The sequence below is a fragment of the Stenella coeruleoalba genome (genome assembly GCF_951394435.1).
Source record: "Stenella coeruleoalba genome assembly, chromosome: 6".
Taxonomy (NCBI): Eukaryota; Metazoa; Chordata; class Mammalia; order Artiodactyla; family Delphinidae; genus Stenella; species Stenella coeruleoalba.
The window spans coordinates 105184367-105208319 of record NC_137151.1 but is presented as its reverse complement, the minus strand read 5'-3'; the positions used below and the strand labels follow the sequence as shown (position 1 = coordinate 105208319).

The 23953-nt window shown below is 33.8% G+C and overlaps 1 protein-coding gene across 1 annotated transcript in view; it reads right to left on the bottom strand.

The window, feature by feature from the left end:
• Positions 1–23953, bottom strand: part of SPAG16 (sperm associated antigen 16) — an 885716-nt gene that overhangs the window by 235111 nt on the left and 626652 nt on the right. The window contains exon 15 of the mRNA XM_079924326.1: positions 8880–9006. Coding sequence (XP_079780452.1) covers positions 8880–9006 — 127 coding nt within the window. The remainder of the gene's footprint in view (positions 1–8879; positions 9007–23953) is intronic.

Below are 23953 nucleotides of genomic sequence, written 5' to 3'. Positions count from 1 at the left end.
AAATAGGTCATATTTCATAATGACCTATGCTAGCATGTATATGTAATTTTTATTATATCTGTAAACATACAGTCATAGTTAATTATATGAATTGGAATATCTTATTGCCTAGATGATATTAAGATATAGCTAGTCATGAAACTAATTTCTCATACTTTTTACATAGATAAAAATCTTTTTGAATTTCTTAAATGTGTTGACAAGAAATTAGCACATTAATTGTTATATGCATATAACTAATATAAATGCATTTGAAAACTATTTCTTACATGACTACTACAAAATTAATCTTCATTAAATGTGATGACAGTAATTTAGAACTCGTCATTTTTTGGACATGAGCTGGATTTAAATTGTTTATATATAATTAGGCACATAAGCTTTGTAACGAACTTCCAAGGAGATATTTTAGGTACATAGGAAAACATTTCCAAGTACTTTTTGATCATCTATGCCTATAATGTTACAATTATATTTTTATGCAGTACAACTACAACAGAGAACTAAGCAACAAGTAGAACTATACTTGTTTTAAAAATATTACACAAAATCGAGGATCTAACAACACAAGTGTGGCTTCTTTGTTTCATCCAGGCATTTGTAGTTGCAATAGCTGATTGCACCTGTATAATGCTCTAATGTGTAAGATTAATAAGTTATTTCCTGCTCTGATTAAACCAGAATGGGTCAGATTTTTACTATCTCATAAAGTCTTCTATGAAGAATTTGAGTCATTAATTTATTAAAATGTTGAAACTTATACATTTTTTTTTGGCCAAAATATCTGTTCCTACAGAGACTGAATGTGTTGCTAGGTTGGCAAGAATAAAAGTTTTGTATTGCTGAGCAATACAGCTGTCGCTTAAATTTGAGGCTCAAATTTTAAATAATCTTGATTTTTATATCAAATTGTATTTCCATTTTGGATCAAAGAAAAGTAGAATGTTTTACTTACAATTTGATATTTTTAAATGTTAAATAGTATACAAAAGCATTTAAGTTTTATTTTAGAATATTATTTTTATCTCAGGATACCATGCTCTGACGAACAGTGGGAAAATGCAATACTCAGTTGTGTAAAACTTAGGTTGGAAACCTAATTGATGAAGTTACTTAATCCAAATCTCTCATTTTTGAGAAGATCAAGTTGAGGTCAACAGAGATTAAGTTTCCTGCTCAATTTCATGTTACAAATCACAGATGAACAACAATCTTTATTCTTTAGAGCCTTGCCTTATGCTTAACTCAAATGCCCTTTTCTGACACATAGGATGTGAATTATTTCTAGATGTTTCTACGAATTCAATCCAGACTCAGATAAGACATTTGTGAGTATTGGAGATATGAAATCATTGCAAAAGTAGAGCTTCATAGTTTGAATAATGATGTTGTCATTAGATTAACTACACACCCTTTCAAACATAATATCTGAAAGGAATAAGACTTAGTTACATGTATAAATTCTATATTTTGAAAAAGTCAGTAACTTTCATTTATATAAAACTTTCATAATTTGGGTAATTCAAATGCATTCCAGTTCTCAGAATTTGTGATCCATTATTAGGATGACAGTCTAAATACTTAAAAACTAATATGGCATCGCTACCAACCATTTAGAATGGAAAATAGACCAATCAGAACAGGTTTATGGTCATAACACTTTGTACAATTACAAATATTATTTCTGAATTAATATATCTTTGGTCAATACACCTTCAATACACGGTGTCCCCACTATCATTAGCATGCTATTTTCCATACTTGCTGTCAGGTGAATAAAAATGTTTCTAAAACATGGAATAGCATGACAAAAACCAAAGAGAAAGAATAGCTTTTTTACAGGTAAAGTGTAAAACCAGTTCCTATGAATCTCCAGAGTTTTTTCTTTACAATTTCCTAGAACTAAATTCAGGCTCTCATAGAACTGTACAAATGTGTATATTTATTAATATATATATGTAATTAAAGCTCTCAAAACTCTTTAAAATGGGAGAAATGAACCAAACTCATAGTTCTGTGATGATTAAAAGAAAAAGCACCTAGCCCAGTTCCTAGATCATAGTATACTTCATTGCAGGTATTAATGATGAAACCATGCACCTCAGACTGGGACTTGAGCCCACGTGCTGGGACTTGAACCCAGTCAAAACTCAGATTGGGACTTGAACCCATGTGGCCAGGACTCGAACACAGCCAAAACCCAGTCTTCCAACTGAGATCACAGACCTGGTTTCGGGACTTAATGAAGCTCAGGTTCTTGATGTCTCATCGCAGAAAGAATTCAGTGAAAGACAAAGTGATAGGTAAGAAGTGCATTTATCTAGAGAGAAACGCACTCCACAGAGTGTGGGCCATTTCAGAAGGTGAAAAAGGCACCAGGGTATGGAGTTGTCAGTTTTTATAGGGGTGGGTAATTTCATAGTCTACTGAGTGGGAGGAGTATTCCAGCTATTTCAGGAAGGGGCGGGGATTTCTAGGAACTGGGCCACCGCCCACTTTTTGATTCTTCTGGTCAGACTTGGAACTGTCATGGCACCTGTGGGTGTATCACTTAGCTTGCTGATGTGTTCAGTGAGCGTATACTGAGGCTCAAGGTCTAGTGGAAGTCGACTGATCCACCATCTTGGACCCATTTGGTTCTAATCAGTTTATGTCATGTCCTCAGGCTATGTCATTCTTTCAAAGGTCGTGCCCTACCCCTTTCCCTCTTGTTTCAATGACACACTTGGGTCTCCAAGGGAGATACAAAATCTGATTTCCTTCCGTTCCTCCAGTTCCTTTCTCCAGCAGCAGAGGGGACCATATTCTACTCAAAAACAAAATGGATTTGCATACAAACAGGGGATGAAATAACGGGATTATAAATAATTGAGCAGAGTGATCTGGTCTTTTCTCTCTTGTATTTTATCCCCTCTCCTTGTAACTCTCTTTCCTAGGAAACTGATGTAGTAGATAGAATGGGCTTGCTCTTAGGAGGAGCAACTTACCTCAGCTCTGCCTTATGCCTTAGAGATCATAGAAGTTAGCTTGCTTTCTTCCTTTCTTATTTCAGTTTGTAATCAGGCCAAGACTTAAATAAATAGCATAAGTGCCTGCAGGCACTCACCTATTCCACCCAGATTAGTCTGATAGGTATTTACCTTGAGGTGTGGGGCTGGAGTTCCAGCTCCCATTAGGAACATATTTAGGGTTCCCTAAGACACATCAAAAACCTGGCAGATAATACTAGGAAGATCTTCTTTTCCTGTTTTTCTTCCAGAGACAACTAATTGACAAATAGTGTTTGTTTGAGTCAAACATTGTCAAGTGATCATTAATTAGATTATTTCAATAATCATAGCAAATGAATTATAACTCCTAACAGATGTCACATATCAATATGAAACTGAATACTATTATTACAGTGAGAAGCAGAATAATATAAAGTCTAAATTCTAGTCTCTGGAATTAGACTGCCCAGCTTTGAATTCTGACTCCACATTTGATCAGCCAGGTGTCATTAGGCTTTTTGTTAACTTCATGTCCTAGTTTCCTCATCTGTAAAAAGGAGACAACAGTAACAATCTCATTAAGTTGTAGTAAAGAATAAACAGGTTTTTACATGGGCCAACTCAGATGGTTCAAAGACAGTGAAGGGACTAGATCTAGAGGTGTGGACTGATGTTGCCTCACTACTGAGGTAATGACCCTCTGAGCCCTTTCCCTTGGCAAATTTTTCTGTAAAGAGCCAGACAGTAAATGTTTTAGGGCTTCACAGGCCATGCCGTTTCCCTGTGAATACTCAACTCTGCTGTTGTAATGTGAAAGCAGCCTTAGATAATATGTAAATTAACGGGTGTGGTTGTTGTTACCATTAAAATTAAATATAAATACAGGCCATGGGCAGTAGTTGGCCAATCCCTGTTCTATCTACTATCCTTTGAATTGCAAGGTTTTACCAAGCTGGTTGGTGGTAGTACAAACTATTCCTAGGCTCCGCTGATCTTTGGGGATTTTTCTTTTTCACTCTTCATACAGATTTTTCTGTGGCTTTAGGCTGTCGTGGACTGATCTGCACTCAGCTAAAGACTGGAGGGGATCTTCTGTAAATCTCCAGAGCTCGCTCTCTGTGTTGCTGTCCCCTGTCCTGTACTCTGCCTGCAAACTCTAGCTGCCTTGGCCTCCCTGGACTGCCCACTCCATCTCCTCAACTCTGGGAGGCTGTGGGGTTTCCCCAAGGTTTCTGTCCATCCCTGAGATGTGACCTAGAAATTTTCTCCAGACAGTATTATGGGCAGCCATAGAGCTCATCTTATTTACCACCCACCCTTCCCTTCAGTACTGTCTTCCATTGCCCAATGTTCAATTTCTGAAAACCATCGTTTCATAAATTTTGTCTGTTTTTCCATGTGTTTCAGGTGGAAGGGTAAACCTGGTCCCTGTTACTCCATCTTGGCTGGAAGTGGAAGTCGTGATAGGTTTTTAACATTTCACATATAAGGAAACTGAGGCTCAGAAATGTTCGGAAAGTCCACCAAGATCATTCAGCTAGTTAGCAGTGGAGACAAAATTCAAAACCAGGGTTTCTAAGTGAGTGCTTCCTCCATTATGTTACACTGCTTCCAACAGAGGGAGTTAACCACAATCTGCCTTTTAAATACAAAACAGTGAACTGCAGCCTTTACTAACAGAAGCTAATAAATCAAATTTGAACAAAAGATTTGAGGCTTATTTTTGAGCAATTTTAGAGGGGTCTGGTAATTTTCATATTTTATAATGGGGTCATTATTTTTTCTTCTATTTTAGTATTTCTATTGTGGTTCTCCTTGTGGGAAATATTTAGGATTACTGCCAAATGGTGGCAAACCTTGCTCATTTCAATGATCTGAGACTGATAAGTTTTCTACTGGAAAGTCCCCATCTGGCTCAAACTTCAGCTCCTGCATTTTCTAGGGATGTGACTTTTTTGCAAGTGTACCGGAATTACCTTTTACAAAGGAGTGAAAAATATTGCTAAACTTCATAAACACAACAAAATGAGAGATGTGGAAAAGTGTATGTAGAAGTTCTCACAGTTCATTTTTATTACTTTCACTACACAGTTCCATTTAACATTTTCTGAAATAGTAATAAATTTTTGAATGGTAAAACATATGGCATTTGAGTATGCCAAGTGGGAGATATTTAGACAGTGAATATTCGTAAAAATGTGTAGCGTTGTATTACCAGAAGGTTCTCTGTTTAATGAGAAAGGAACACTTATCCCTTTACAAATATATACTGATATATGTATATATCTATAAACACAGGTAATCTGTGTTTGTTGCAAACAATGTATTTGTAAATAAAACATTATGTAAATAATACTATGCTGCATGCAACTCCTCTTTTAAATGTGTAACAAGCTGATTTCTTACAGCAACAGAAAAGCTAACCTCGAGATGGTGATTCACATATCTTTAAATCTTTTGATTTTAATTATATATGCATATATAACATTATATGTAGCTTTATTTGCTAGTTAACTATTTAAATTATTTTGAATATTACATGGAAACAAGACTGTATTAGAATTTCCTCATTACAGAATATAATAAACCCTTTGAAACACATTAGAATATAGTAAGACAGTTATCTCCTCCATTATTTCTATGAGGAAACTTAGTTCAGGAAGATTAAATAATTTGTTTATAGTCTAAAAGGTGGGGAAGAGCTAAGGGTCTGAATTATAGTCTATATTCTTTTTCTATACCACTGGTTTTCAAATATTATCAAAGATACATTTCAAAAATGATACACTATGAGAAGTCTCAATTTTAAAACAAAGTACCATTTCACTAGCACGTAATTTACTTTTATAAGTTTAAAATAAAAATATTTATGTATGAGGTTAATATATAATGAGGAATCTTTAATATACATAAAAATTTGAAATCAAATGTTATGGACCACAATTTTAGCCTTTAATGACTACTCAAATTTATTTGTATACCATGTTGGATTTGCAGTGAAGGAATCCCTTATTTATAAAGATAAGCCATTGTATATGGAAACAGCTCTTTTTAAGCAGCACACCTCATAATTTCAAGATGCCCTTCGATTAAACTGATCCAGAGATATGAGATATGATGAGAAAAATTTTGTTTCTATGTTGATTATTTAGAATATCTAAAAACTATGTATATGAGTAGTTTATATTAAATTTCTCAGAACGAATACTGTCAGTACTTCCACATATATTATATGATATTGTGATGATACTGCATGTGTATATTATCAACGACTTTTCCTCAGGTCCAAGGAGGAAAGCTTGTATTGGCTTGCCACTGGGAATAAATAAAAGTATGTCAAATGAAGAGTATTTTGAACTTATTAAGTTAGATTTGATCTTATCCTCATAGTGCAAATATTTTCATGATATCTTTTTTTTTTTTTTTTTTTTTTAATTTTTGCTGTGTTGGGTCTTCATTCCTGTGTGAGGGCTTTCTCTAGTTGCGGCAAGCGGGGGCCACTCTTCATTGCGGTGCGCGGGCCTCTCACTATCGCGGCCTCTCTTCTTGCAGATCAGAGGCTCCAAACGCGCAGGCTCAGTAGTTGTGGCTCACGGGCCTAGTTGCTCCATGGCATGTGGGATCCTCCCAGACCAGGGCTCGAACCTGTGTCCCCTGCATTAGCAGGCAGATTCTCAACCACTGCGCCACCAGGGAAGCCCCATGATATCTTTTTATACTTTTCTTTTAAATCATCTTTTCCTGAAGAAATGCAGATGAGAAGAGATCTATGTGTCCCTGTCCTTATTTCGATTTTGTTTTGCTCTTGACTTCACTTTTCTTTACTCTCTTGAGATGAACATAATTTCTGGTATTTAACTTTGTGATTTCACCTCTCTGTTCAGACCCTCAATAGACCTCGTTTGCTCTACCTAGTTCCTTCAACTGCTGATATATTTCAAACTTTTAAAATGACGAGTCACTGAAGACTTCTCCTCAACAGAAGCACAAATTTCTCAGTATTCAGTGAGAAAAAGACACTGATTTCTCAAACATGTAGAATTAAAATTAATTATAGTATGTTCCTTGAAGAAATGGTCAAAGGGATGGGAAGGTCAGGTTGAAATTATATTCCTTCAAACTGATGAAGTGTTTTCATTAACAGCGTCCCTGGTTTATACTTTTTATCTTTTATGTTTCTCATTGTTCCATCCTTGATTCTGACAGTTTTCTTAATATTAGTGTACCATCAAGTATATAGCAGTCATGGAGAAAAAAAAAAGAGGTTTGTTGTACTAGGGGCTTTAAGATGATATTGACTTGTATGACAGTATGATAGGAACTGACATATATTTAAAATAAGTTTGCCTGACAATGCATAGAAAAGAAATTTTGGGCTGGATGACAAGGACAGTAAAAGGCAGTGGCAACATATTTAACAATTATGACAGTAAAATATGTACCTAGTATTAGTTGTACAGCATTTCAAAACACCCTTTAACTTCTATTATTAGAAAGTACAGCCAAAAGTTTTGAAATTTCAGAATTCAACACTCAAGGCCATGAGTACTTGGATGCTACCTCAAGATAGTAAAAAGGGATTTATGGATGTGAAAATGTTTGTAATAACCAAGTTAAAGTTCCTTTAGAATTATGATGTCAATGCATATTCTATATATCAAAAAGTATAAATTGAAATACGAATGGGCCTTTACATTATAAAATTAAATTCTCATAGTTGGGATCTTTTATTCTGTACAGTGCTTTCTGTTTGAATTCTAGCAGAGCATAAAAGTCTTAATGTCAAGAACTTTACTAACATATTTTTAAGGAAGTCATATATATGGTTCATATACCAATCTGCAATGCGAACATAGCTTCCAGTTTTTTAAGAAGACAAGCTTACTGTATTCTGAATTTTAGATATGTGATGTCAATATCATGAAACCAGTTCCATGAAACACACAATTACCGTATGGCTTCAGAATTGCTTCTAGTATATTCATACTTTTTGGACTATTTTTAAATAGAACATCATTATTTCCTTTATATATATTCTATCTTTATTTCTTTGACTAAAATTTGAGCTACTGCAAATAAATATCAAAGATTTTTAAACCTCTCAAAACTTAAAAAAGTTTAAAACGTGTATTACAACAGCAAAGGTAAGTTATATCAATAACAGATATACGTTATTTAGCATAGGCTATCATTAAAGATAGAGATGTAATTATAATTTTAACCTTTTAAATCAAGTGGAATCATTGTGTGATTGTTAACATCAGTTGCTACACTCTTCATCATCAGCAAGGATAAAATAATTTACCTCACCGTTAACGGTTATATTACTGCAGAAAAAATGCTAAACACAGATAATAATACTACAATTATTACCAATTAATATAATTATTATTGGACACAATTTGCAGCAAGATGAATATATATTTAAAATTAATTGTAAAATCTAGAGAATATGGGGTATTACTAAATTATTATAAAGTATTCCATTAGTTTCAATTTTATTTTTGCCAAACTTTTGTTCTTCCCTACTTTTAGCTATTTTACCTTCAAAAAACTCAATTTACTTACGTTGGATGGTGATTCTAAGGGATGTAGACTCCAAATTTTGCATGATGCTGCTAGGAACTTGAGTAATCTAAATTAGCACACACTTATCTCCTCTATTATTTCTTCCTTTACATATGTGATAAATGTAATGCTTTCACTATATGATGTGATATATATCATATGATAAATATAGCATAATGTAGTATATTCTAGTATAATATCAAGAACAGATTTTTAAATAGAAGGAAATGCAAAAAACATAAAGTGGCAATAGAAAATAGTTTCAGAACAAATACTAAAGCTGTTAGCCTGGTCAAGAATGTTAAACAAAAAAGATCCTACCTGATGAATCAAAGTTCACCTCATTGCCAGGACTTGGACCTACATCAATGGACACAATTGGTAAGAGCTTCCGAAAATCCCATAGCTTTGTAACTCCACAGGCATCACAGGATGCGATCATGTGACCCTTTAAAGTATTGAAAAAAAAGAAGAGAAATGTATATACATACATATATATATACATATTACTTATATACAAATATATATAGAAACTCAGACCAAAAAAACAAAAAAAGAAAGATTTCTGTTACAATTTTATTAAATACACAAGAATACATTCCTCTAAACTAAAAAGTATTCATTATACCTTTGTCTTTGACATAAAAGTATTATAAAATGACAATTTAAATATATAAAATCCTATACTAAATTTTAGAAGATGATTTTTCAGGAAATCATTTTGATGATTTTAATTATATAAGATGTAATAAAACAGAACTATACACACCCATATGTGATCTACATATAAAAACTATATATGTAAAATATTGCACTAAAAGCACACTTCACTTTATATGCTTGTAATTAGTTAGTATTGATAATTTATAACTCAGAGTAAAAATAAAAACAGAGGTAGGAAAACAAATGGACAGGAAAGGAGAGTTTTATCATAGTGGGTAGAATCACTGGGGCCAGGTAAAATTGATGGCAAGGAAGCAGTGCCTATTGTGTTCTGTTAGACAAAATTATTAGAAATATTTGGGGCTATTTTTTTAACATGTAGTGGAAAAAGGAAGAACGTAATTGGATAAGGGAATGGAAAACAAAAGGAAGGGTGGATGGATTCAAGTGTTATGGAAACAGGGGAGGGTATTTTCCCAGTATAGAAGTACCAGCCCAGGTGCATCAGTTTGGAGTTCAACGTCTGTCTATATTCCTCTTGCAGGTCTCTCAGGAGATATCTATTCAGCAGCTACCTCATGTCAGAGACTGGGATATAGTGATGAATAAGAGAGTTTCCATCATTCTGTCATTTAATTTCTGTGTCCACTGACCAACTAAATATGAGTGCTGGCCACATCAGGTTTATGTACAATGTTTATAAGTCATTATACTCTTTCCAATTCGATATACAGTTTCCCTTTCAGATCCAGTTTAATTTTTTTAATGTCTAGTCAAAAATCAACCTCTCATTATTTTCCTCCTAAATATTCTAAAATGTTAAAGATAATAATTTGATTATTATACAATTTTCCCTATTATCATTTTGAACTAGCTCGCATACTTTTTTTCTCATTTACTCCTTGATTTCTATCCTTTCTGTAAAAAAAAACAAAAACAAAAAACTGCATAGTGTATTACAGTCCGAGTGGATTTTTTGTTTTTTTTCCCTAAATACTCCAGTAGTACAACAAATGCCACTAGTTTTAAAATTCTGTAACTGCTGTTACTGGCAAAGCAATACAATAACCTTTTCCTCAAGCTAATAAATGGGATATTTAATCTGTTTTACAGTTTAAAAAGAACATGGAGAACTTGGAATGTTTTCAAATATGTAAACGTGTATTGTGAGAATTGTGAAGAATCAGTGAATTTAATTTTTAGAAAAGAACAGTTCTCAGGATTATAGGGAATATTAATGTTAGAAATTATAAAGGACTCTTTCCAGCTATAAGGGTTTTAAAACATCTTTCAGAGGTCACAGAATGGAATCTTTTTTCAACTGTGAGAACAGAATAAATTTTAGTCAGAATTTAATTTGAAGGCACTTCTCACTAAAGTCAGGTTATAGACTTCATGTCCTTTCCTTGCCTAGATTCTGTGAAACAAAGACAATCTTAAAGTGTGCTTTATACCACTGAATATTAAATTTTTAGGAAATATACTAAAAATAAAAAAAATAGTCCATCATTTTCTGGGTGAAAATTAGTACTTAAATGGGTTTAATATTTTTATATTTAATTTTTACCACTGTCAAATAATCAATTAATACAGTTTGATAATACTAACATAATAATAGTCAATACTTATTAAATGCTTCTAATAACCAAGTGCTGTGCTAAATGATTTATTAATAAATAGTAGATAGTATTTTAAACAATTTTGAATAACTAACATCATATAGCCAAACTTTTCCATTTCCCAAGGAACTTAAAATTCATGACAATATATGCATTATGGTAAAACAAATATAATAACTTATAATGTGGTAGAAATAAGTTTGTATTCAGATTTGATAACTCGGTAGCTATACTTCCAGTTAACCAGAGAGGCAAATGCAATGCCTATCATAGTACCTGGAGCATAGTAGAACTAAAAAAAAATTTGTTGGGACTTCCCTGGTGGTCCAGTGGTAAAGAATCCACCTTGTAATGCAGGGGACGCAGGTTTGATCCCTGGTCAGGGAACTGAGATCCCACATGCCACAGCCGAACTAAGCCTGCGCACCACAACTACTGAGCTCGAGCGCCTCAACTAGAGAGCCCACGTGCTGCAAACTACAGAGCCCATGTGCTCTGAAGCCTGAGTGCCACAACTAAAGAAGAGAAAATGCCCGCACACCACAACTAGAGAGAAGCCCGCGTGCCACAATGAAAGATCTTTCATGCTTCAACAAAGATCCCATGTGCCGCAACTAAGACCCGACGCAGCCAAAAATAAAAACATTAATAAAATAAAATAATAAAAAATTTTAAAATATATATTTGTTAAACCAGTAGATGATGAATGCCTCATGGGAGTTTACCTAGAAGTTTTACTTTAGTCCAAGTACTTCCACAGCGGTCTTAAGGTAATATTGATTCTAACCCTGATGGTTCTGAATCAGTTAGATAAAAGAAAGAGATAAAAGGTGCAGAGAATCCAAAATGAAAAAGTTGGAATATCAAGATCTTGTATCCCTCCTCCTCCAGTCTCAGGTGAACTGGAACCATTTGCCATTCTCCTTCCAGAGGGAAGAAGAATATTAAAATATTACTAATCTAAACCACACAGTGTGAATTTTGAGGGATCTGAAGATGGAGGGTGTGGAAAAGGAATTAGCTGACAACCTGGGGAAAAAAACAAATATTTTATCTAGAATTTATGTCAGGTAAGGAAACAAAGACTAGTTATAGTTAGGCACTTAACTTAACCAAGAAAGAAAGATTTGAAAGAAAATGTGTTTTGGAGAAAGGTGGAATTGTGACAATTTTAAAGAAAGTAAAAACTCAAGAGTTTTGGAAAACTATCTAAAATGTAATTCTGGTTATGTCATTGGTACAGTACTGGCTGAGGAGGAAAGGTGATAAAGATGGTTGCACTGAAAAGTTCTCGGAGAAGTTCGGATTCAGACAGATGGTTGTTTTTGTGACACTGAATCGCCAGCACCCGGCTTAGTTCCTGTGACATGTTTGGCATTTGATCTTGAATAAATCATAGAATAATATATGAATAAAAAATGAATATAAGAGGAGTAGAGAGTAATCAATGTTGACTACATGCAACTATAATGGATTTTTTTCCACAATATGGTAAATGAGCTGAAGCTCAGAATATTTTTTTTTTTTTTTGGTTATCACAGACTCAAATAGTAAAACAAAGAAAGTGGAATTTAGGAAAATGGACAAAGGATACAGTTGAGATTAAAGTGAACAGTCACGACTCCTGACTGCCCCTTTTAAGCCTTCCCATTTCCAACTTAAAGATCGTAGTGAGAAAATCCATATGGACATGCCGTTAATAAGTTAGAGTAGAACAACATAAAACCAAACTAGCTTCATCTAGGCTGCTGAAAATATACTGGAAAAATATTTAGCAGTACATATCAAGGATCACAAGGGTTCATACTTTTGAAACTTTTAAGGCTACTTCTGAAATTTACTGTAAGGTTTGAAATAAGTTATGATCAAAATATTAAAGTAGCACTATTTATAAATAAGAAATGGAAACAAGTGAAATTTGTAATAATCTAATATGGAAGAAATAAATCTTGTGCTGTTGTGGATCCAGAGCACTGCCAGAGGCACCTTTTATGCAAACTTGATACCAACAGTGGCAGGAAGACAAGCAGACTGAGCTATCTCTCTGCACAGTGGTTCCAAGCATATTTATATATTATAAAACAAAGAAAGAAAAAAGAGAAAACCAGGATGCTAATGATGTCACTTATAATTTAAATGAATGATTAAAAGACTATTTTCATAAGCCTATAGTATTCCTTAATATAGACATAACTTACAGCTTTATATAATTTTCAAAAACAGACTTTACAAGTTTGGGCATTACCATAGGTTTGGGGTTAAGACTCTATTTTTCAGGTAGTGTAAGAAATGTCATAGAGCAATATTCTATATGAGATTCCTTATATCTTTATATTGTATATCAAGAAGAAATATATAGAATCTTAATTTATTATAAAAAAAGGTCCAATTTGATTATACTTTGTACCTTCATCCTGATGAATCAGCTAAATCAGCTAAGTATTTTCTTGGTTCAACACACTATGTTCATATATATATATATATATATATATATATATATATATATATATATATACACACACACACACACACACACACATTTATTTTCCCATCTTTTTTTGGAAAGTGAATTTACAGAACATCTAAATAAGCAAACTATTTTTAGGGTTGTGACATTACTTCTTCTGCAAAGGCTCTTCAAGGCTGAATAAAACAATATATATAATTGTTCTCTTCTCAGAGTTATACAACATAATAGAAAATTAAATGAATGATTATATATCAACTATGCACACATGAGAATGCTGTAAACTCTGTAAGTGCAGGTACTTTGGCTTAGCAGTACATTCCCATGACCTTGAATAGAAACCAATAAATGTTCAATAAATAATTGCAGATGAATAAATACCATAGATGAATTATTACAAAGCCATAAAAAGAACAATTACAGAAACAATGTAAAACATGGAAGAGTTTATAGTATAGTGTCGTTACACTGATTAAAAATATACAATACATATGGTGCAGCAACTGAATAGGGAGATATGTTTATAAAAAGTTGCCCTATATATTTTTTAGGACTTTATTTTTTTAGGATAGTTTCGGTTCACAGCTAAATTAAAGGCAAGATACAGAGATTTTCCATATACCCTCGGCCTCTACACACACATAGCCTCCCCCATTTACAACGTCCCCTCCAGAGTGGCAAATCTGTTACATTTGATGAACCTACACTGACACATCATAATCACCCAAAGTCTGTATTATTACAATTCACTCCTGGTGTTGCACATTCCATGAGTTTAGACAATTGTATAATGACATATACCCACCACTATGGCATCATCCAGAGTATTTTCCCTGCCCTAAATATCCTCTGTACTCACCTATCCCACCATACCACCCCTGCCCAACCCCTGGCAATCACTGATCATTTTGCCTCTCTATCTAAACTTTACAATCAGTTTGTCTGTATCCACAGAATACCTTTTCTTGATTTTTACTGGGATTGCGCTGAATCTACAGATCAAGTTGGGAAGAACTGATATCTTGACAATATTGAGTCTTCGCTTCCATTAACATGGAGTATCTCTTCATTCACTCAGTTATTTTGTTTCATTCACCAACGTTTTATAGTTTTCCTCATATAGATGTTATACATATTTTGTTAGATATACTTAAATATTTCATTTTTAGGGGTGCTAATATAAATAGCATTATGTTTTAAAATTTAAATTCCACTTTTTCCTTGCTGGTGTATAGGAAAGCAATAGACTTTTGTGTATTAGCCTTGCATCCTGCAACCTTGTAATCACATATTAGTTCCAGAATGTTTTTTGTTTTTTTTTTTTTTTACTTGTTTTTTAAAATTAAGTCTTGGATGGTCATATCATCTGTGAACAAAGATAGTTTTAGTTTTTCCTTCTCAATCTGTGTAACTTTATCCCCCTTTTTTTTTTTTTTGGTCTTATTGCATTATCTATAACTTCCTGTACAATGCTGAAAAGGACTGGTGGGAGGAAATATCCTTGTCTTGTACCTGGTATCTTAGTGGGAAACCATTAGTTTCTTACCATTAATAATAATGTTAGCCATAAGTTTCCTTTTAGATATTCTTTACCAAGTTGAGCAATTTCCCTTATATGCCTAATTTACTGGGAGTTCTTAATCATGAATAGGTATAGTATTTTATGAAATCGTTTTTCTTCATCCATCGATATGATCATGTAATTTTTCATCTTTACCCTATTGATGTGATGGATTACATTACTTGATTTCCAAATGTTGAACCAGCCTTGCATACCTAGGATGAATCCCATTTGGTCATAGTTTTTACTTCTTTTTATACATCATTGGATTCAATTTGCAAACATTTTGTAGCAGATTTTTATATTTATGTTCATGAAAAATAGTGGTCTGTCGTTTTCTTTTCTTGTAATGTCTTTCTCTGATTTTGGTTGTAGGGTAATGCTGATCATAGAATGAGTTAGGAAGTATTCCCTCTATTTCTATTATCTGAAAGAGATTATGGAGAATTGATATAATTTCTTCCTTAGTTTGTAGAATTCACAAGTGAACCCATGTGGGACTGGTGCTTTCTGTTTTGGAAGTGCATTAACTATTTGGAAAGGTAATACGATTCAACTTCTTTAATAGATATAGGCGTATCTAGATTGTCTATTTCTCCTCATGTGAGTTTTGGCAAATTGTGTCTTTTAAGAAATTGGATCATTTCATCTAGGTTATCAGATTTGTTTCAAGGCAGATTTGCTGAAAACAAATTCACTCAATTTTTGTTTATCTGAGAAAGCCTTTATTTCTCCTTCACTTTTAAAGGATAATTGCACAAGTTAAAGAATTCTATGTTGGTGTTTTTTTTCAGCAAGTTAAATATTTCACTCCATTTTTTCCTGGCATCGTTTCTGAGGAGATGTCATATGTAATTCTTATCTTTATTTCTCTATATGTGAGCCACTCCCCTCTTGGTTTCTTTCAGGATTTTTTCTTTATCTTTAATATTCTATAGTTTGAAAATGATATACATAGACCTAGGGGCTTTTGTTTGTTTCCTTTGTTTTTGTTTGCATTTATCCTGCTTGGTATTTTCTGTGTTTCCTGGGTCTGTGGTTTAATGGGTGACATTAATTTGAGGATATCTTAGTCATTATTTTCTCAAATATACCGTCTGTTTTGTTCTCTCTTCTCTTTCTGGTATTCCCATTACATGTATGTTTTACCTTTTGTAGTTGTTCCATAGTCCTTAGATGTTCTGTTTTGTTTCGGTTTTTTGGGGTTTTATTTTTTGTTTTGTACATTTTTTTAAAGTCTTTGTTGTCTTTGTTTTGGTTTTTGATGATTCTATTGATATATCCTCTGTGTCAGAGGTTCTTTCTTCAGTTGTGTTCAGCCTATTAATAAGCCCATCAAAGGCATTCTTCATTTCTGTTATATTGCTTTTCTCTCTAGTATTTCTTTTTGGTTCTTTCTAGGATATTCATCTCTCTGCTTACACTGCCTACTTGTTTTTTCATGCTGTCTCCTTTATCCATGAGAGCCCTTAGCATATTAATCATAGATGTTTTAAATTCCTGGTCTGATAGTTCCAACATCCTGTCATGTCTGGTTCTGACGCGTGCTCTGTTTCTTCAAATTATGTTTTTTGGCTTTTTGTATTTCTTGTAATTTTTTCTTGATGGTCATACATGATATACCAGGTAAAAGAAACTGCTGTAAATATGCCTTTAGTAATGTGGTTGTGAAGTATGGGGTGGGGCAAGTGTTCTATATGATTAGGTCTTAGTCTTTTAGTGAGCCTATGCCTCTGGACCATGAACTTCATAAGTGTTTCTCAGTTTTTCTCTCCCTCTTAGGTGGAACAGGTTGGCTAGAGTGGGCTGGAACTGGGTTTTTCCCTTCTCCCATGTGTAAGGCAAGCCAGCTGTAATTGTTTATTTCCCTTCCCCCACGTTAGTTAGGTGCTGATAATACCCCAGCAGGTTAAACTGTGTATATTTTTTGTAATGAGGAATTCTGAGTAATCTGGGTGGAAAATCCTTTAATATTTTAAATGTGGGCAATAATTACAAATAATTAAATTATTCAAGAATAAAAGGTATATATTCTTCAGATTTAATGATCAAATATATTACTTTTTCTTTAATGATACTTTAAAATAAATTCAGGAAAATTATACATTTGCATATTGCATTATAATTTATCTTATAGTAAATCCATAAATAATGTCACAGCTAATTCTCAGAACTATATGATGAGTCAAAATTTAATCTTATCTCACAATATTCAACTAAATAAATTTTAGAAAAATTAAATAGTGTATTGAAGGACTTCTAGTTGAGCGGGTCTTAAAAACAGAGCTATAAAATGAGACAAAAAATAATTAATACTAATTGAGTAATAACCATGGGCCACTCAGGGTTCTGAGCATTTATATACACATATGCAGGTATTATACATACATGCAGGTATTCTCCACTTTTCAAAAGTTTGCTTTACACTATTTCTCTTTTATGAAAGATCTACATTATTTCCTGCTTTTGCTAACTGAAAGAAATCCAAAGAGGATTTTCACATTTACAAAAAAGTTAACTGCTTCTTTGCTTTATGCCATTTTGGCTTATGCAAGTTTTTAAAGGAATGCTCAACTTTTGGATAGTGGGGAAAACCTGTATACAAATATCCCGTAATTTTAAAAAAACAAAAACAAAACCAAAAACTACTATGAAATAGGTCGCTATTAACATCCCCATCTTATGGATGAGGAAATTGAGCCACAGGAAACTTAATTACCTGGCCACCACCTATGCAGTTTAAAGAGGAAGAGCCAGGATTTGGACTTGTTTGGCTCTAGAATATGTGCTAATCACTAAGCTCTACAATGTGTCTCAAAGAGAAAGTTTGCCTAAAAATTTATTTTTAAAAATATAAGATCTCAGGAACTTCCTTGGTGGCACAGTGGTTAAGAATCCACCTGCCAATGCAGGGGACGTGGGTTTGAGCCCTGGTCTAGGAAGATCCCACATGCTGCGGAGCAAGTAAGCCTGTGAGCCACAACTACTAAGCCTGCACTCTAGAGCCCACAAGCCACAACTACTAAGCCCATGTGCCACAACTACTGAAGCCCGTATGCCTACAGCCCATGCTCCGCAACAAGAGAAGCCACTGTAATGAGAAGCCCGCGCACAGCAACAAAGAGTAGCCCCCGCTTGCCTCAACTAGAGAAAGCCCGCACGCAGCAACCAAGACACAACGCAGCCAAAAGTAAATAAATTTATATTAAAAAAAAAAGCAAAGAACCGAAGTTTTAAAAGTATAAGATCTCAAAGAATGATAAAGAATAATAAAAATAATACTCATTACAGAAAAATAGAATAGAAACATAAAGTAGAGACTAGAAATAAAACCATAGGCTTCTGGGCTATGGGTTTAGGAGCAGGCCCTAGTTATTCAGCTTCAGTAGGGTATCAGAGACTAAAAGTACTTTGTGTCAGATGGGAGATAAAAGCCTACATATCGTTAAAGCCATGGATACTGTAAGTTTTCTTAAAAATATGAAGCTGACAAAAGTTGTTTTCAAATCTGTTTGAAGATGCAATTTATTTGAAGGTATATATTTAAGGAATCTGGAGTTATACACAGTCTTACAACTTGGATCTGAACCAAGTAACACATGCTAATAACTTGCTCAGTGGTTTTCAATCCTAGAAGGCAGGCTACCTGAATCATAAATGTAGAACTTATTCTAGGATACCCTGAGGCTATTGGCCTGGGAGACAAAGGAAATAGCTACAATATTGAAAGCTCTGAAAGAGTAAGCACAAATAGAGAGCAAGAGAGGTAAAGAAGCAAAAAGAAAGAACCACTTTTCTTACTCTACTCAAAAGTAGCCACAATTTTTTTTTTTTTTTTGCAGTACATGGGCTTCTCATGGTTGTGGCCTCTCCCATTGTGGAGCACAGGCTCCGGACGTGCAGGCTCAGCGGCCATGGCTCACGGGTCTAGCCGCTCCGTGGCATGTGGGATCTTCCCGGACCGGGGCATGAACCCGCATCCTCTGCATTGGCAGGGGGACTCTCAACCACTGCGCCACCAGGGGAGCCCCACAATTTTTTTTTTGTGATAGGTAAAGAGATCTAAAGTTATTAAGCCTGTCAATAATTGGAAATAAAGTTAATCTGAGTGCGTTAAAATTACAAAAAGACTGAAAAATATTTTTAAATAAGTATGAATCTCAAAGATGTTGAAAATTAATACTCATTAAATAAAAAGAAATGAAACCAAAACAGTCTAAAATGACTTGAAAAAAACAAGAAAATTGAAACATTAATCATTGAAAACAAAAGGCTCAATAGATAGGAAATACTTTAGAATAGACAAAATTGAAAAGAGAGTTAGTGAATTGGAGATTGTACTGGGAAATTCAGTTAGATTGCATATGTAGAGATAAAAAGATGAAAGCATTCAGACCAGTAAGAGATGTAGGGGAGTACGGAGCTGGATATTCCAATATATTACAAAAGAAGAGCATGTACAGACAGACAGAAGAGCAGTATTTGAAGGTATAATAATGGAAACTTTTCCAAAATTGAAGGAAGATATATTAAAAATAACAGTGCATTCCAAGTATTGAGCATGATATATAAGAATAAAACACACCTAGAAACAAGTAATGAAAGTATGGAGCATTATGAATGAAAAAAAATTATCTACAAGAGAAAAATTACAGATTATTTATAAAACAATTAGATTGATAACAAAAACTAGATGTTAGAACTAGTGGAATAATGTCCAAATCGTGTGGGAAAATAAAATTCAATCTAAATTTGTTTACTTAGCTAAATATGACTCTGGACTAAATGTATTTTAAACATTCAGACTATAAAAGTTTAAACATAAACATCTTATGGGAAGAACTATTGATAATTATATTTTGCCACAACTATTAATAGTTATATTGTCAGGTGATATGGTCAGCACAGATATTGAAAAATCAAGAAACTTTAGTCAAGGTTAGTTAACTGTTTGCTACAAAAAAGAAATGTCCAAACCAAATCCTAACTCTAACCATCCTAATCTAACCTTAATTTTAATCTTAATTAAAAAAAAAGAAATACATTAAAAAGAAGTAAAGAAAAGAATAAATGGGAAACACAATAAGTTGTGATAGCAATAACAATGAACATACAAATAATTACACATACACACGCACATAAATAGGCTATACTTAACAATTAAAATAGACAACAAAAATGTTTAGAAAAACAGAAAATACAATCTTATGCAAAATACAAGAAAAACATTAAAATAAGAACAGTGGCAAAAAAAATATACTCAGAGTAAAAATAAAAGAATTTAATTATTAAATACTAATTAATAGGAAGCTGGCAAAGGAGTATCATTATCAGAAAAAAAGAAATTTAAGTGAAAAAAATTATTACTAGAGCTAATTGAGATCAAGTGATTTTCCTAAAATTATCTTAGTAGAATAATTTGGAGTGAGGATTCAAGCATATGTCAGTTGACTTCAGGGTCTGCAATTTTAACATACATATATATATATATATATAAAATGTAGCATAGTATATCACAAACGCTTAAATATATTTAATATATTCTTCCATTAGAATATATTTAAGTGAGTTAATAACTCAGATCAATAGTTGTTCACAAAGATGTTCCTCACAATATTATTTATAAGATGGGGCAGTAGAAACACAAGAAATTAGTTGTTCAATAGATAAAAAGATACACAGAAGCACATGTATATATACATATCTTTATATAGATATAACTGTAACATATAATTATATAACTAAACTATTATTTAACTATGGATGGCATTTCCAAAGATTACTAATACAAAGGAAAATATACATATGGTGGTACAATAAAGCAGCAGAGTTACTTACAGTTATACACACACAGAAACATATGTTGAAAATAAGATTGGTTGGACTAAATCATAACTGATTATCTTTAGGTAACAGGATGAATCATTCTTATTTTATTTGTTCCTTTTCATATTTTCAAAATTCAAATTTCATGGAACTAGTATCTATTAATTAGTATAATCAGAAAAATAGTTTTTAATAAATAATGAAATCAAACCATCATACACAATATGATGTCAAGTCAAATGATCTAATTTTCATTAGTGATCCTGTCAAGTGATCTAATTTTCATTTTCTAAATATCTACTATGTAAAATGGGCAAGAAAGAGGGGTCATCAAGCAAATGGCAGATACATTAAGCCCTAGAAACATCAGCTGCTTTTAATACATGAAGGTAATGACCTGCAGCTTGGTATTAAGGTATAACTATAATAAAATGGTTAGGCTCATTAGCAGGAAAATTAGTATTTCAAACATTTTTAGTACTGATACATTAGTGTCTCTCTTAGGACAGGCTTGTGCAGCATTAAGCATTAGCTCATTACACTCTTCCCTCAGTACCTTAATGGCACAAATAAGCTAAGGAAATTACGGAATTAGAATGGAAACAGAAGGTAAGTTTTGGGAATGTTCAGAGTGTGAGGCTAAATAAGGAAGGAATAAAAAGCACTGGAAAGATGTTGATAAGATTGCTGTTGTCAGCACGTACTTCTGCTCTATGCCATTGTCAATCAGTTAGGTATTAATAACTTGAATCACCAAGCATGCCCCAGGGATATGGGACCTGGACATCTCAAACAAGTACGTAGCATCTAGAGTACACAACACTGCACTACATAATCATGATAACCTGTTCAAAGTGACTTCTATTTAATATCTCATTGAAATCTTCATTTCTATAGTTAGGTTATACCACCAGATTATTCAGATGAGAAAATTGAGACTTAAAATACTATACAACTTGCCTAACGGCATTTTGTTAATAAAATGTAGGTCCAGGATTCAAATCCAGACAATCTGACCAAGTGTCCCAGATCTTAAACGTTTAGCAAGGAAGCTTTTTGCATGCCTTGACCTAGATGCTTTGGAGAATAGAAGCCCATAAAGTCCCATTTTAAGTGCTTAAAGAGCATAGTCTGTTATGGAGGTAGAATGCCCTGAAAGAGCTAATGTTACTGTAACAGAATAACAACAAATATGTATTAGCAAAGAACAAATTGAGCAAGCAAGTGTTAATTTAAAAGGCAGAAGAATAATTAGAAACAGATGAAGACAATTAATGTATATAAAGGAACAAATATTTACTGAGCTGTACTCTGTCACTGGCTTGGGGTCATGATCTAGAGATACAATAGATGTAAGCTCTATACAAATACAATGTTAAAGGCAAAGTTAAATGCCAGAAGTAGATAAAGGATTATTTCTAGTAAAAATTGACCACCTAACCCAAGCCTGTGGGATCAGAGAAGCTTTCCTCTAGGAATGCAGTCCTAGAATAGGTCCATTAAGTGAATGCACCTTTCTAGAAACAGTGACATTTTAAGTAGGTGCAGATTATGAAGAGACATTAGTGGACAGAAAGCGGGAGGGCATCGTTAGTATTGAAAATGGTACAATGTCAGAATACAAAGCAGAGATTAACATATTTCACTAGGGGGAATTAGGTGAATTTATGATGAGGTTAGTAATGTGTAAAAATTCTGAAGAGTTTTTGGAGCTCACACTGAGAAATATGAATTTCATATGATATGAAAAGTTGTTACGTGTTTTGAACATAAATATTGATATGTTAAAAAGAATGAAGGCCAGTAGTTTCAGTGAGTTAAGCAGGTACCTACGTACAAAATTGTCTCTCTGAGACCCTGCAAAACAAGTAAACATGACTTTCCTGTGGTTTTCAAGTTTGTGCCATAAGTCTTAGCAAGAATTTGACTGAACGCAGGCAAACTTGTCTGGACCAGTAGGAAACTTCTTCATTCATCAAAGAAATATTGGTGGAGTTCACTAGGTGTTAGACACTGATTTAAGTGGTAGATAAACAGGAGTGAACAAAGCAGAGAGAAGTCCTGGACTTATGGAACTTGTATGCTTCTGGAGAGAATCATATGATAAATTAAATAAATCAGTAAAATATGTGGTACGTTAAATGTTAACGGGATTTATGGGAAAAAAAGTGTAGACATGGAATACCTGGCAGAAAGAGTGTTAAAGCATAAATAGCCTGAGTCAAGAAGGGTCTCACTAGAAACATGACTTCTGAGTTCAGAGCCAAAGGAAGAAGAGTGATCCAAGAAAAGGAAAGAGTGAGATCAAGGCCCTCTGGGCAGAAGTACTGAACATAAATAGGCTGGTGTAGCTGGACTTCAAAGTCCTTGATTCTACATGAAGTCAGGAGAAAAACAAAAATCAAAGCAACACTGGGCTATGTGTTTGAATGGATTGAATAGGACTATATTTAGAGATCAGGTGGAAATGATGACAGTTGTCATTAAGTCTAGATTGCTAGGTGCAGAAAGAAGTGTTCCCATGATTTCAACAATGTCTACATACTTACGACTCCCAAATTTACACGTCCAATTGACATCTCTATTTTGAATTCCAGATCTTTATTTTCAAATACCCACAGAACATTACTATTTGGATATTCCACAGATACCACAAGTCAGCATATTCAAAGCCAAGTTCATCTTTCCCTCAAACTTGATCTTTCTGCTGTACTTTCCATTTCAATAAAAGGCTTCATATCCCATTCACTCAGCAGAGATTGTCATCCTATTCTCCATCTCTCTCCTCTCCTATCCTGTTCAGTTGAAGTAGGCCTCCACTCTCCACAAATCCCTCATTTCAGGTCCTCCTCATCTCACGCACAGACACGTGTAGTGAACTCTGCTTCAGCCATGTATTTTTGCAGTTCATTTTCACAACTGGTTCTCAGCCAGGGTGATTTTGCCTCCTGGAGGACACCTGACAACGTCTATAGAGACATCTTTGATTATCACAGCTGGGGCACCTACCACTGGCATTCAGTTGGCAGAGGCCAGGGATGTTGATTAATATCTTATAATGCACAGGGCAGCCCATCCCCACCCCTGGATTTACAAAATTACCTCATCCCTAATATCAATAATGCCATAGTTGAAAAATTAATGACAGAGTAATATTTTCTAAAATACAAATTTGAGCCCCTCCTTGACCTGCCTCCTTCCTGCCTCTCATCTCCCACAACTTCTCCGCACATTACTCTGCTCTACTCCTTGAATACAC